The 13,380-nt window shown below is 39.0% G+C and overlaps 4 protein-coding genes and 1 long non-coding RNA gene across 11 annotated transcripts in view; 3 read left to right on the forward strand and 2 right to left on the reverse strand.

Moving 5' to 3' along the window:
• brat (tripartite motif-containing protein brain tumor) overlaps positions 1-3,998 on the forward strand; it is a 40,409-nt gene extending 36,411 nt beyond the window's left edge. For all 6 annotated transcript variants that reach the window (XM_089257199.1, XM_089257201.1, XM_089257203.1 and 3 more), the window contains exon 4: positions 1,764-3,998. In XM_089257199.1, coding sequence (XP_089113325.1) covers positions 1,764-1,846 — 83 coding nt within the window. In that variant the 3' untranslated portion in view covers positions 1,847-3,998. The remainder of the gene's footprint in view (positions 1-1,763) is intronic.
• An 804-nt stretch (positions 3,999-4,802) lies between these two features.
• LOC149091940 (uncharacterized) lies at positions 4,803-5,401 on the reverse strand. The gene is made up of 2 exons (XR_016196381.1): positions 5,271-5,401; positions 4,803-5,209 (listed from the first exon to the last, which is right to left on the reverse strand). It is a non-coding gene; the product is annotated as an uncharacterized LOC149091940 (long non-coding RNA).
• Positions 5,402-6,216: 815 nt separating this feature from the next.
• Positions 6,217-6,577, forward strand: LOC115563219 (uncharacterized). Its single transcript, XM_030385863.2, has one exon. The coding sequence runs from the start codon at positions 6,217-6,219 to the stop codon at positions 6,355-6,357; it is 141 nt and encodes a 46-aa protein (XP_030241723.1). The 3' UTR covers positions 6,358-6,577.
• A 191-nt stretch (positions 6,578-6,768) lies between these two features.
• On the reverse strand, positions 6,769-9,026 carry gammaTub37C (gamma-Tubulin at 37C). The gene is made up of 5 exons (XM_030385861.2): positions 8,875-9,026; positions 8,617-8,819; positions 7,941-8,531; positions 7,180-7,871; positions 6,769-7,108 (listed from the first exon to the last, which is right to left on the reverse strand). Exons 1-4 carry the CDS (start codon positions 8,921-8,923, stop codon positions 7,344-7,346), a joined length of 1,371 nt encoding a protein of 456 aa, XP_030241721.1. The 5' UTR covers positions 8,924-9,026; the 3' UTR covers positions 6,769-7,108; positions 7,180-7,343.
• Positions 9,027-9,046: 20 nt separating this feature from the next.
• pigeon (gamma-secretase activating protein pigeon) lies at positions 9,047-12,994 on the forward strand. 2 transcript variants are annotated; one of them, XM_030385858.2, is made up of 9 exons: positions 9,047-9,237; positions 9,308-9,709; positions 9,769-10,070; positions 10,138-11,343; positions 11,406-11,638; positions 11,699-11,913; positions 11,977-12,198; positions 12,287-12,450; positions 12,564-12,994. In XM_030385858.2, exons 1-8 carry the CDS (start codon positions 9,174-9,176, stop codon positions 12,409-12,411), a joined length of 2,769 nt encoding a protein of 922 aa, XP_030241718.1. In that variant the 5' UTR covers positions 9,047-9,173; the 3' UTR covers positions 12,412-12,450; positions 12,564-12,994. The 2 variants fall into 2 exon arrangements, with proteins under 2 accessions (XP_030241718.1, XP_030241717.1); XM_030385857.2 differs by lacking the exon at positions 12,287-12,450 and having other exon boundaries at positions 9,049-9,237.
• The last annotated feature ends 386 nt before the right edge of the window (positions 12,995-13,380 follow it).

Genomic DNA, 13,380 nt, shown 5'->3' on the forward strand with positions numbered 1-13,380 from the left:
TTATTCAAAGCTTGCTTGCGTAGTTTGTCGATGATACAAGATATATAAATATGATAAATACATGTATACACACATGCAATTGTACATATGAATATGTACTATTTTTCATTGTTGTTGTCGCCTGTAGTTTTTTTTAACCTAAGCAAACGAAAATGATATATAAAACAAAAACAAAAGCAAACACAAGATCAATTTGACAAAAACTCGCATATGCAGTACTTTTCACTGCTTATGGTTACACTGTGCTGGCAACATGCATACTTACATACTTACTTAAGTAAGTATGGGTGCGTGTACGTGTGTGTGTGCATGTGTGTTCTGCTCTTTCAAAATCTGAGCTTTATTCATCAAAGCTTTTTGCGCTCTCTCTCTCTTTGCTTTCGCATATGAGCGACACACACATCCTCACATACGGAGCGCACATGCGAACATACATACATAATTGATAAACAATTACAACTATGACTGATTTTTACACGAAAACATTTACACATAATTATACATATACTACTATATACATACATCTTTACATATAAATATATATATATAATGTTGCTACTATATATGTATATATTTATACTTACAACTATATACACGCACTCACACACACATACACACAGCGGGCACATGCACCTGCCTCGAGATGCATGTGTGTGCATGCGTGTGCGTGTGTGTGTGTGCTTGATTCTCTCTCGAATTCGTAGTGAAACTTAACGGTAAAAACAACATTTTTATTACACTTAACAAAGAACAACAAAATCTTAGACTGCTTCGAAAACGTAAACGTGAAATAAAACTAAAAAAAAAAATATTATAATAAATATTTATATTAATTAAAAATAAAAAACGAAACCTTTGTAAAATAAAAAGAAACAGAAAACATAGATTGAGACTCGTTTAGGGAACTTTCACAACTCTGCTTTTTGGTTCATTGGAAAATTGATAGGCTTTCACTTCCACTTCATCCTTAACTTAAAACTAAACCTCACTGAACTGTTCTTTTACTTTGCTTTGCGCGCAAGAGAAATTTAAATAGTAACAATAATTATAATAATCATAATTTGGAATATAGAATATAGAAAATATTTTCATCATATTTTCCATTTTCTATTTGTAAGCGAACGAAAAGTTGAACATGCAAAAATGATTAGAAACAAAACAACTATTTATAGTATATATATCTAAATACATGCATATATGTAGTAGTATGTAATACATATGATATATGTATATAGTATATAATAGATAACTGTTTGTTGTTAGCTGCTTATACTTCCTATTGAAGACTACCAACACATTCATATCCAAGCATTTGTAGTTTGTATTTGTATTTTAATGTATTTATACGCATCTTAAGAAATATTTATACCATGTATTTTGCTTAAATATGCATATATATATGTATGTATGTACACATATATGTATGTATTCAGAGATCCAACTCGAGTCAAGTGCAGCTTGGCAAATAAAAATAAAATAAATATAATAAGAATTTGTTAATGAATTTGCAATACGTTAAAAATTCTGTATGTAATTTTTAGAAATTATTTTAATTTTGCTTTAAATTTCCATAGAAAAACATTATAGATATACTTTTACATATGGTATTAATTTTGTATTTTGTTCGACGTTGCTTATTTTTTTGTATTCATTAAAGCTTAAAGATATTTCACTTGTTTTCACAAAAAAAAAGTAAAGCATATATTTGTGTTGTTTTATTTATTTTCATAAACTTTTGCACTTTTCTTTTTATTTATTTACAGTTACGCGTAAAAAGCTAAACAACCTGGCAGACCGAGTGCAGCCAGAACACACGAATTTTCTTTTTAATTTGCAAGAGAACTGAACTAAAAAAAAAAAAAAAAAAACAAACAAAATATTTATAAAACAATATATATATTTATAAATATATATTGTTTCTATTTCTTAAACATTTATAGGTTATATTTGAAGCGTTCTATTAATTCATTCCAATTTTTGCACAACTGTTTTTTATGTCCTGAATCCATTGAAGAGGTAGAAAAGTTAACTAGCTTTGATCCCGAAACGTAGCTGCGGATTTGAAACTTTTATGCCACGCCTTCTTTTATATATTGTTTTCATTACTACAATGATGCCACGAAAGCTTAATCAACAAATAAGTCGGTCATTGACGACTGGAATACTTTTACTTGTTTTCATATTTGTGTTGACATTGTTTTCATCATGATTAAATAATGCTAATTGGATATTTACGTTTTTTGCAATTACACAATTTAATACAGAAATAATTTAAATCAATTTTGGGACTCAATTTAATGTATATGTATATACATATATATACATATACATATATAAAATCTAGATCTAGTTTAATGAGTCTCTGCGGTCGAACCGCAACACACACACACACACCATTCATATGAAACAATTTGCTAAGAATTCTAATTGACGTACATACATACATACATAAATACATTTGATCATCGTACATCATTCATCATAGCATTTGCAAATATAAATATATATATAGTATACATACATACTTACATCATGATCCATGATATCGTCATCTAGTCATTTTACAAATTATTATATATTATTATATGTCGACATATATATAAATATATGTATTTTTATAACTATAAAAATCTAAAAAAAAAAAAACACCAATTTAATGTTAAATGTCGTTACAATTAAGTTTTAGCAAACGTTTTAAGCATTTTATAAAACAAAAACAAAACATTTACCAATGATTTTTATTTTTGAACATTTGAACTCTCTGCTAAATGGCAGAAGAGGAAGAAGTTGAATTTTCAAATAAGACATAGTATACAGGGTGTTGCTAAATGGCTTTACATATATAAACACACACACACTCACATACTCACACACATCTAAACACATTTGTTCACACATACACATTTACATGTTTTCTATACATACAGTTATTTCTGATCTAAATAAACGATTAAAACAACAATAACAAATCTTAGTTAAAGCATTTTTCGCTCAAATTTAGTTTTTTAAAGTGAATGAAAGTTTGTTAAGAAAAAAAAAAAGGAAAAAATACCAAATATATATATATATATATATATATATATATATATATATATATATGGACTAATGGACTGAAAGGTAATTAATATATCAATGAAAGTATAGAGATGGGTTGGCATGTAATACAAAAAATATATATATATATATATATGTATACACATATATATAAAAAATCAATATAAAAAGGAAAACAAATATAAATGTGTAACTTTGAGTGTTGCCCGCACTCTTTGGCTGTTTCGGGAAATTGTTAAATTTATGTTAATCTGTTAAGAAAACAAAACAAAAATATAAGACGAAGACGAAGACAAAGATGAAGAAGATAAATACACACACACACCCACCAAGGCATACTATATGCGCACTGTTTCATATAAAATGCATATAGTAATACTTATACTACATACATATGTACATCTCATTCCAACTCTCCCTCTCTCTCTTTTTAATTGTACTTAATTCGAATTATTTGCTAACTACTCCAACTGCCAGTTGAGCTCTCTGTATTACACACAACCACACAGTACAGTGAACACCCTGCATATGCAACTACCTACATACATAAAAAAAAAAAACAAATATTAATACCACACACCACAACAACAACCCACATCTATAAGTACTACAAAAATCGCATATGAATGGCATTTACATACATACATACATATATTTTTATGTATTCATATTTTTGAATGAAAAATTGAAAGCAAAAATAAATACATGTATACACAAATATATATACACATATATGTATATATAATCGTAATCGTAATCGTAATCGAATACCGATGTCATAAATGTGAAAGTTATTAGTAACTCATTAAATACTATTATTATTACGATTATAATTGTATGCCTAAATGATACTATAAAAAAAAAAAATTAAAAAAAAAAAACATAAAGCAGTTGAACACTCATTATTCTAATGTGTAAGTGAGAGGCAACATGAATAACGGTAATAGAAGAAAATGGTAAAATATATACAAATATTTTTATACACAAAAAAGAAAAAAAAAAACGAAAAAGGAACAAAAGAAATCTGAAATTAATGAAAAACTCATTTGTATGCATTTGATTAATATAATTGTGTACTCGAATAACAGTAAAAAAAAAAAAAAAAAAAATTAAAATTAAAAAAAAAACCAAACTACAACCAAACAGAACTTGAAGCAAATATAAAAGTCTTTTAAATGCTTAGGGGCCACAATTTTCGAAGTACATAAATTAAAAATGAAATTATTATTATTATATTATATTATATTCTATTATTATTATTATATATTGTATTAATTAACATTTAAAAAATGTTGTGTAACAGTAAATATAAAAGATAAAAAACAAAAAACAGCAAACAACAATTGTATTGTAAGAATTTCTATTTCCATCACAAAAACAAAAGAAAAACTATTAAAAATAAAAATTAAATAATTTTGTTTTTAATAAATTAACCATTTGTTTTATTTACTGGGAAGGAATGAGAATAGCTAAAAGTAAACGAAATCAGTTTACTTTCAGGCTTGCGAAGGAAAACAATTATCCTACATTGGTAAGTTCTCATCCTATCTCAATCCTATCTCTGTCTCGCCTAGAGCTCTCTAACTTGCTGCATTCCGTTGAGGGACGTCCCACGTCGTCAAGGGGGGAGATACGACTCATCCTGTTTTCACTTTAACTTATAAGCCGTATGACCTAGAGACTAAAGATTTACTAAAAACTGGAACTCTTTTGTATGAAATACAAAATGGAACGATTGCAATATCAGCTGTTTACAGTGCTTAGGGTATCTCCTAGTCGAGCAATCCCGACTGGAGCACCCTTCTTGTTTAGACATATATTTTCAACTGATAATTTTGCATAACAAATTTCGTGAGTCGCAGTTAGTCTAAGGATAGTCAAGGTCGATGAATCAAGTGCTGCTGCTGCCGCTGCTAGAAGAAGAAACAAAGGAATTTCACTGATTTCCGCCTAGAGTAAATGTAGTCCAAAGAAGGAGTATTTGTAGTTGAGATCGCCGACAGCTCCGCAGCAACAGGGCGCCGCAGTCCTGCAGGGGCCACAGGGACCCGCGCATCGTGTTCGATAGCAGCAGTAGCTGCAATCGACTAGGCAGCACTGGACACAGGGTGTCTCCCGGTAGTAGCGGCTTTGGCAGCACATGATGGCCCACACCCTGCAGATGGAATCAACGAAATATATATTCTCGAAGCGAATTATCTTTTCTAACTACTTACTAAAGGACTAAGTTTGGTTGCGATTTATCAGAAATGAAGCCAAACCTATCGACTCCAGGTGTTGCTTGAAACTGAAATATATTAGAGCCATGTGAGGCATGTTTATGTGTGTTAAAGCAAGGCCTATTGAAACACAGTTTATGTATGTGGTTATGTTTCAGCTTTAAGTCTTAAAGACAATGTGTATCAATGACACTCAATACAATTATATATCTAGGACTAGCAGGTCTTGCAGTTGGTTTAAAATATAGCCAATTCGCGCATAGATATGAAGCTTCGCATTGTTCACTAAAGTTAGGGTATATGGATATGAGTTTGATATGAACATTTGTGGATTCGCACATACATAGATACGCACATATACATGTCTATATACATATACTTAAGATCAGTTTATATACAAATAACGCGTAATCTTAGAGGTTTATCTAATGATACCACCACCAGTTAAGTTGTTTTTTCTAGACGAGTTTAATCTTCGTCATTTTTCATCAACCCACGCCAACATTTGTCACTCCCCCAATTTTGTCTAAAGTTCACAGAACCGCCAAAAAATAAAGCCCAATAATAAACTGAACAATTGTTAGAAATAAATCGTATAAGAAAACACTCAAGCCGAGTAATTTCGATGTTTGAATTAGAATCGAAACAGGCCTTGAAAACGAGCTTCAATTTTTGGCTAGGCAGGAACGAATCTGGTTGAGATCTTCAGATTTGGTTCAAAATTCGTGTAGTAAGCACATAAAAAGTTTTGTAAAAAACTTACATTATTTTTTTGTTAGGTGTTCTCCTCCTAAAAGCCGCTCAGCACACACAAAAGCTATAACCAAATTTCAACGAATAATATATTCTGATATTGCCCGAAGAACTTTAATTTCACCTATCTTTTAAACGTAAGTATTAACTGTGAATGCGAGAGGAGTCTTAGCAGAGTTGATATCGCAGAATGTGCTGTGGTCCGGCTGGATGGTGTTCATTCTGTGGCCCGCCGTGTGGCGGACCCTGTTGTCAATCCTGTTGCGTTGAGATGTGTTTCTCGCCCTGCACCCCGGCGTTTTTGCAATGCTCCTTCTGCTGTGGCTGTTGAACGACGGCAGACCTGATGGCCCCTGGCGTCGGCTGTTGACTGCCGAGGAGCCAATGGATCAATCTGTTCCACCGTCTGCTTCGATCAACAAGAATAATGCAGCATTTCAAAAATGTAACAAAAAAATAATGTAAACCAAAAAAAAAAAAAAAAAAAAAACTTTCTTGCGCTTGTAATAAACACGAAGTTCATATTGATAAAAGCACGAGTTGGTAACATTTTTAATTGTGTTTTATACACTTTTCACACTTCGGAAGTACCCTCAACTCGAGAAATTGCGTTTACTTCAATCGTCCCGCATCATCCGGGATATCATAGATTCGACAATTATTACTTATTTGTATCCTTAAATCGTTTTATGAACCATAATCACTAGCTAAAGAGAAGTTCAGGACAAAACATTTTTCAATATCATTTTTCAAGTGCACTTCCTGCTTATTTATTGGCTCACACAATTAATGTTTCCATATTTTCACTAATTTTTAACATAGTTCGTACGATATAATTTTTAAAATAATCTAAACGGGTTTGTGTTTAGCATTTCTGCTAATTCATTTTGTTGTGTGTGGAACGGGGTTGGGTTTAAGATAAACAGCCGGCAATTGTGTATTGTAAAACTCAGTTTCGAAATGCTATACCCCCAAGGTATCCGAATAGATTGAGAGTTCGCTGGACTCCCAAGCCCAAGTAATCCTTGATGGTATGGCTTAAAGTCTTCAATGACCTCTTTATTTTCGACATGGCTGTACAACTAAACAAAAAAGGAAATGAATGATTGGTTATAAACTTAGTGTATTTTAAAATAAATATCCACATACGAACCACTCAATTGCCGGCACCCAGAGAAATTTGAAAATTTAATGTTACTTCATATTATCCCTAAAATGGAATGAGGCAGATTTAGGTGAACTCGGCTTAGAACAATGTAAAAGCAAGGCCTACTTGGCTTTAAATATTATTTCGGGATTGAGACAGCTGAACAATGACTATGCTGTGACCTTTGCTCCATTCGTCAGCGGACTCCAGTGTCGGTAGTCCACCTGTGTGGCAGCTTCGTACTCCTGCACCAGGCAGTCAACCGTGTCGCGGGCTGAATCCAGCTCGGTCAAATCGTCCTGGAACATAGGCTCACGGCGAAACTGATCCAGAAAGGCATTGCGCTTCTTCAGCTTATCATACTGGGCCAATGCACGATTGAAGAGAGCACTCACGCCCGTATGATTGGCCATCATAAGGCCGGATACTTTGTGCGCCGTCTGAACGTAGGGCGAGCTGCGCGACAGTGCCACCTGAATGCTAGCCGGACCCCACGGTATAAACTGGGCTAATTTGCGCTCGCGTATGCGCTGCAACGACTTGTGCACCTGCGTGGGATCCACCTCGCCCTGTATTATGTTCAGTATGGAGATGTAACAGTGCCGCTTGTCGGCGGTCGAGGAGACCATCATATTCTTCGGCTGCAGCAGGCGGCGCATCACGTCGAGAACTGTTGTCTTGCGCACATTGGTCTTCGTCTGCCATTGGTCAAAACGCTCAATGATAGTTGAAAATCAATCTTCATTCTAATTCATTTACATTCTCACCTCATAATCTGTGATCAGTGGAGTATAGCCCGTCATAAGAAAGTGAAGCTGGGGCGTAGGAATTAACGGGGCTGTGAGCCCAATCAGATTATTGTTCATGTAGGAGGGATAGCGCAAGGTAGTGGTGCTGACGCTCATGATCGTAGACACCAGATTGTTGATCTGGGTGAAGGTAGGTGTTTGTATGTGCAGACGCTCAGTGGCAATGCGATTCAGGGCCGTGTTGTCCAGCACCACGACACAGTCGGCGCACTTTGTAAGCCGCTTTAGGGTGAGTATTGAGTTGTAGGGCTGCACAACAACGTCGCTAATCTCGTCCTGGTTGGGAAAGACACTGTACGTTTGGATGAGCTTCTTTGGAAAACGATCGGACAGGCGCTCAAGCACGTATGAACCCATGCCAGAGCCTGTTCCGCCGGCTATGGAGTGACAGAGCACAAATCCTTCAAGTGAATCGCTGCCATCGGCCTCACGATCAAGTATGTCAAACACCTCCTCCTGCACCTTTTCGCCTTGGCTAAAGCCAGAAGCCCAGTTATTTCCAGCGCCGCCGCCATGCTTGGACAAGTAAACGTTCTCCGGATTATAGAGCTGAGAATTCGAACAATTTAAATTGATTTCATATGTAATTAATTTCGATTTATGTATGTATGTATATACATATGTATGTATCTACCTTTGCATACGGGGAGCTCATTATATTGTGAATGACCCGGGGCTCCAGGTCCAGCAAGACAGCACGAGGTATATAATGGTTGTCATCTGCCTGATAGAAGAAGACATCTTTGCGATCGTGTCCATCGGCCGCAAAGTCTTCGAGCACCCCATCCGGGGAAATGCCATGCTCCAGGCAAAGGCGTTTCCAAAACTCAAAGCCAACTTTTGGGTAAGCATATGAAAATTACCACCTTAGATAAGTTTATAAATAACTTACTCTGATTGCCGCATTGGCCTAATTGTAGTGTAATTATTTCACTTGGCATTATCAGTAATTTTTTAATTTTGTAAAATGTTACGCAACATATTAAATATAACGGTGCTGGGCGCCATGTCTTTAAAGATATTTAAGGTGGCGTTGCCACATAGTTAAATATGTATATATGGTCACCCTGCACAGCTGATTGTCGCGTTGCCAACTTTCGGTAATGTTTATTGATTTCTTGAGTGCTTCGCTGAAAATTGAAGATGCTGTAAAGGCGACAATATTTTGAAAATAAATAAATTAAAGTTACCATGCTGCGGCAAGAGAACTTGGCCGCAAATTTCTGCGGGCTTTTGGCGGCTCAGGGCTACAAAGGCAAGTGTTGCAGTTGGCAGAGAAAGTATTGGAACCAATCCAAATAATTTTGTCACATTTTCGCATGCAGAAAAGGCGAACGAATGGCGCATTTTGGGCCAGGAGCAGGACGGGTCGCTTCTAACCTCATGGATATTCGAATATATGGACGAACCGAATAAGCGGGAAACCTGCATTGGCCACTTCCATGCCACCAAGAAGCAGGTACGCGTGCTCTGGACCCTGCCCGGCTGCGTGGAAATCATCCAGGCGAGCATCAATAGCAGCATTACCTTGTTGTCCTATGTGGTTAAAGCGTCGCTGCGCTATCAGGCCTATATTGTGGAGGTGCGCAGCAGCGAGGGCGGGACGCCCACATGCCTCACGGCCGAGCCGTCGACTCGGCAGATTATGACCCAGTTCCTTTGGCGAGTGGAGAGCGCCACGCGCACCTGCTGGCAGGACAAACTCTTGGTGCTCACACACGAGGACTGTAAGTAGTCAGTAAGTCAGTAAGTGCGATATTCTTGACTTAATAAACCACTCATTCAGCTATTAAGCAGTACAGCTGCACCGTCAAACAAAGCTCAACAGCCTCACAAACCGGTTGTGTGGAGGGCAGCGCCTGGCGCCTGGACGTCAGCATATTAACCCATGAGACGCTGGCCAAGAACTTCAGCTGGGCGCAGTGGGATGCAGAGTGCCAAGCACTCTACTACATACACCTCAAGCCGAAGGCCGTTAGTCTCAGCTTGCTGGACGAGCGGGAGCAGACGGGCGAACAGGCGGCGCCGGTGCTCAGTCCCACTCTGTCAGCATTTCAGTTTAACGAGAAGCAGCCCACGGAAACGGTTGTAAGTGAGATCGAATGGACAGTGAAATGGAGCTTGCATTGAGATTTATAATTTCCATTTTCGCTAGCTCAACATTCCGCTAAATTTGCCGAAACTTCCCGCGAATGCTGCAGAGGAGCCACCGAGCTACGATGACGACGCTGTGCCACTGCGCGTGCACGACAGCTCACTGAATCTGATCATCCTGGCCGATAGCTCGGGCATGTTCTTCGTGTGCCACTATTATCTGTACCAGCCCATGCAGCCACAGCATGCGCAGGAAAACAAGGCAACTAAGCAGCAGCAGCAGCAGCAGGATGTGCACTTTGCCTACTCCGTGTCGCTGTTGCACCACGGATGTGTGGTGCACTGCGTCATGCCGGGCGTGCCCTGGCACAAGGCGCGCCTGCTGCGTCCCACCTTTGCGCTGCAGGGCTCGCATCATCTGTTGGTCTCATCTGCAATCTTTGTGCACCTGCTGGATGTGGGCCTGCACCACGAGCCCACGTGCCACATTGTGTGCCCGGCCGTAGTCAATCGAGGTCCCGATGTCACTCACCTGGTGCCGCTGCGCAAGTGGGGCGCACTAGCCTTCGATGCCGCCACCTTAGACCTGGTCTCGCTGAGTGTGCCAAAGGCGCATCTGATTGAAACATTCCGAAATGATACCTCGCTCGACAACCGCATCAGCATCATCCACTACTTCCTGATCCATTCCACTGACATGGATGTTCTGGCCGAGTTGCTGAGCAGCATATTGGAGCGCCCCCTTTCGCTGGACACCGTTGCGCTGCTTAAAGAGGCGCTCATTGCCGGCAGCTATGCAGCAGCAGTGCGCGGTCTGCCCGAGGAGGCAAAGCCGCTGATGCGGCTGCTCCCGCTGACCACGGCGATTGCCACGCGACCCATTCAAGCGCGCGTCGCAGACATCAACGTGGGCATATCGCACGAGGCGCTGCATAATACAAGCATGATGTTATTGTCGCCGCAGCAGCGCTTGTCTCCTTATCGCACTGACATCTGGACGCGGCTGTGGGAGCTACTGAATGAGTCTGCCAAGCAGGAGCAGCCGCGCTTCGCAGCCGAGCAGGTGACGGAGAAACTGATCTTTAGTCTGGCCTGCTACCAGCCGGAGGCACTTTCCCGCTGCACGACGCCCATGACGCCGGACGCAGGCAGTGGCGGCTTTGGCGACTACAGCAGCGGCAGCGCATTTCCCTTCAGCAACGAAGTGCTGCCGTTCATTGAGCTCGAGGGCTGCACGGCCAGCAAGCAGGAGCACGTCCTTTCCGTTGTACGTTAAAGCAGGAATTTAGCTTTAAGGAATTTCCATATGTATTATATCCTTTCTTTCAGTATTTGCGAGAGCTCAGCGTGCATTTGGTGAAGCATTCGTCAAAGCCGCATTCGGGCTTCCGCTGGCTAAAGGAAACCTTTTTCGAGCGCTCGCAGGCTCCAGCCCATGTTCATGCAGTTGCTTCCCAATTCGTTTCCGCTCAGCTGGAGCTGTCCCGTGCGCTGTGCTCGCTGGTTTGCCGGGCGGCCGGCTTGGATGCGCGCCTGGAGACACTGCGTGGCTTTCAACTGATGTGGGTTTTATATTTATATAAATGTTTTGCATATATAAAATTCCACTCTATGTTCCCTAGTGACCAGATGTCCAGCAATCAACAGCACTCGCTGTTCCTGATACTTGAACGTTATTGTTTGGCCGTGGAGTCGATTGCGTTCCCGCTGCCTGAAGGCTTCGCGTCGTTCTTCACGTACTTGGGCTATCGCGCGCTGGACTATGACATGTTTTTGCAATACGTGGAGAATCATGTGTTTGAGCTGCAAGTGGATGTCATGAAGGCAATTGTTTTCGGTGTGTATACTCAGTTCGATTCTCTCGCTCATTATGAGAATGGTCCCATTGTGTTCCTTGCAGATATCGAGGACACGCCGCAGGGCATCGAGCGTAAGCTGTCGCTGCTCTCGGCTCTGCCTAAGCAGCGTGCTCAGCGTTTGCTAAAATGCTGGCAGCATCCAGAGAGTCTTATGATACGCGGTCGAGAGCATGCCGCCAATATCTTATCAGGTCAGCATCAGGAGCCGGCACAGCGGCGCGGATCTGGTGGCGTTTCACAGTCGCGAATGCATGCCAGAACTGGTAGGAAGCAACTTTATATTCTTGATCATTTGTGACACTTAGCTTAACGCATTTTCATTTGCACTCTGTCATCCAACACCCGGTCTAGCACTGGGCAAGCCCCCCACCATCATTTGTCACTCGTTGCTTTTGGGTTTTTTGCTTATCATTTTAACCACAGCCATTTTAAGCATTGCGCGCTTCGTGCTTGTGCAGCGATCTGCCATTTGGTAATCACATAGTTATCCCCAACTGCCGATCATCTTCTGGTTGGTAAGCAGCGCACCTGTTTGTGTCTGTCAGTCTGTGGATTTGTCGTTGAATGTATTTACTGAATGGCTTCTATGATTGTTTCAATTCAATTTTATTTGTTATTTTCTTTGTAGATCTCACGGCTGAAACGTTGTCTCCGCTGGACTCCTTCTTGGACCTGCTCACGGCTAAGGCGAGCCTCAACGAATTGGACTACAATTTGTTGATAGAAACGACGCTGAGCTCCATTGAACAGCTAACAGTCAAAGAATAGTCATTTAAGGCAATAATCGTATTATTCATGTAGGCCAAATTGGTGTGTCAAAAGTGTAAAAGTATTTGAGAGTACTTAAAATGTCTTAAAATATTATTGTGTAGTCAGATAGATACATATGTATGTATGTCCCTACCTAAAGCAGTATGAGTGTCCAAAGCTACATTAATTTAACTATAATTTATAACATATACTACATTCATATGATATGTATTTTGAGTTTAAGCTTAAAGTGCAGCTAATTCTATGATCCAGTCATAATTTATAAAAATAAAATACGCGTAGTATCAACTTCATTATTTCTCATAATTTAGAGACAGCCTGAGAAATACTCCTAAGTATTTTTTCTGTAGAAGCTGTAGCTTGTAGCTGTAGCCCCTTGTTGTAACAAGGGGTAATACATAAAATGTATAATAATGGAATTGCATTTCCCCTTGCAAAGTAAACTGTTATAATCTGGTTGTAGTACTAAATATTTACGTAAGGTGGCGCGATAGCATCCACAAGCTGTAGTTAACATGTCCATTTGTATTATATTTATACTTTGAAGCAAATTATGATAATTAATAATATGTAGAAATGTTAATTTGAATTCTATATTTATAGTATGAATATTTCCTTTTCCTTAAAATGTTTGAATATATCGGCAGTTTAACAGAAGTTTAACAGACTTGTAA

Source organism: Drosophila navojoa, chromosome 3 (assembly GCF_054131105.1).
Source record: "Drosophila navojoa isolate 15081-1374.11 chromosome 3, UAZ_NAV_1.0, whole genome shotgun sequence".
In the NCBI taxonomy this organism is placed as follows: Eukaryota; Metazoa; Arthropoda; class Insecta; order Diptera; family Drosophilidae; genus Drosophila; species Drosophila navojoa.

What these genes read in the sequence shown, in the direction of transcription:
- pigeon (XM_030385857.2), top strand. Translation starts at nt 9,174, where the DNA reads ATGCTGCGGCAAGAGAACTTGGCCGCAAATTTCTGCGGGCTTTTGGCG. An exon ending in GGTGCTCACACACGAGGACT is followed by an intron (nt 9,710 to 9,768) that starts GTAAGTAGTCAG and finishes CCACTCATTCAG; the next exon opens with CTATTAAGCAGTACAGCTGC. An exon ending in GCGAATGCATGCCAGAACTG is followed by an intron (nt 12,199 to 12,563) that starts GTAGGAAGCAAC and finishes TTTTCTTTGTAG; the next exon opens with ATCTCACGGCTGAAACGTTG.
- gammaTub37C (XM_030385861.2), bottom strand. Translation starts at nt 8,923, where the DNA reads ATGCCAAGTGAAATAATTACACTACAATTAGGCCAATGCGGCAATCAG. An exon ending in TGAGCTCCCCGTATGCAAAG is followed by an intron (nt 8,532 to 8,616) that starts GTAGATACATAC and finishes TCGAATTCTCAG; the next exon opens with CTCTATAATCCGGAGAACGT. An exon ending in CACTGATCACAGATTATGAG is followed by an intron (nt 7,872 to 7,940) that starts GTGAGAATGTAA and finishes GACCAATGGCAG; the next exon opens with ACGAAGACCAATGTGCGCAA.
- LOC115563219 (XM_030385863.2), top strand. Translation starts at nt 6,217, where the DNA reads ATGTGCTGTGGTCCGGCTGGATGGTGTTCATTCTGTGGCCCGCCGTGT.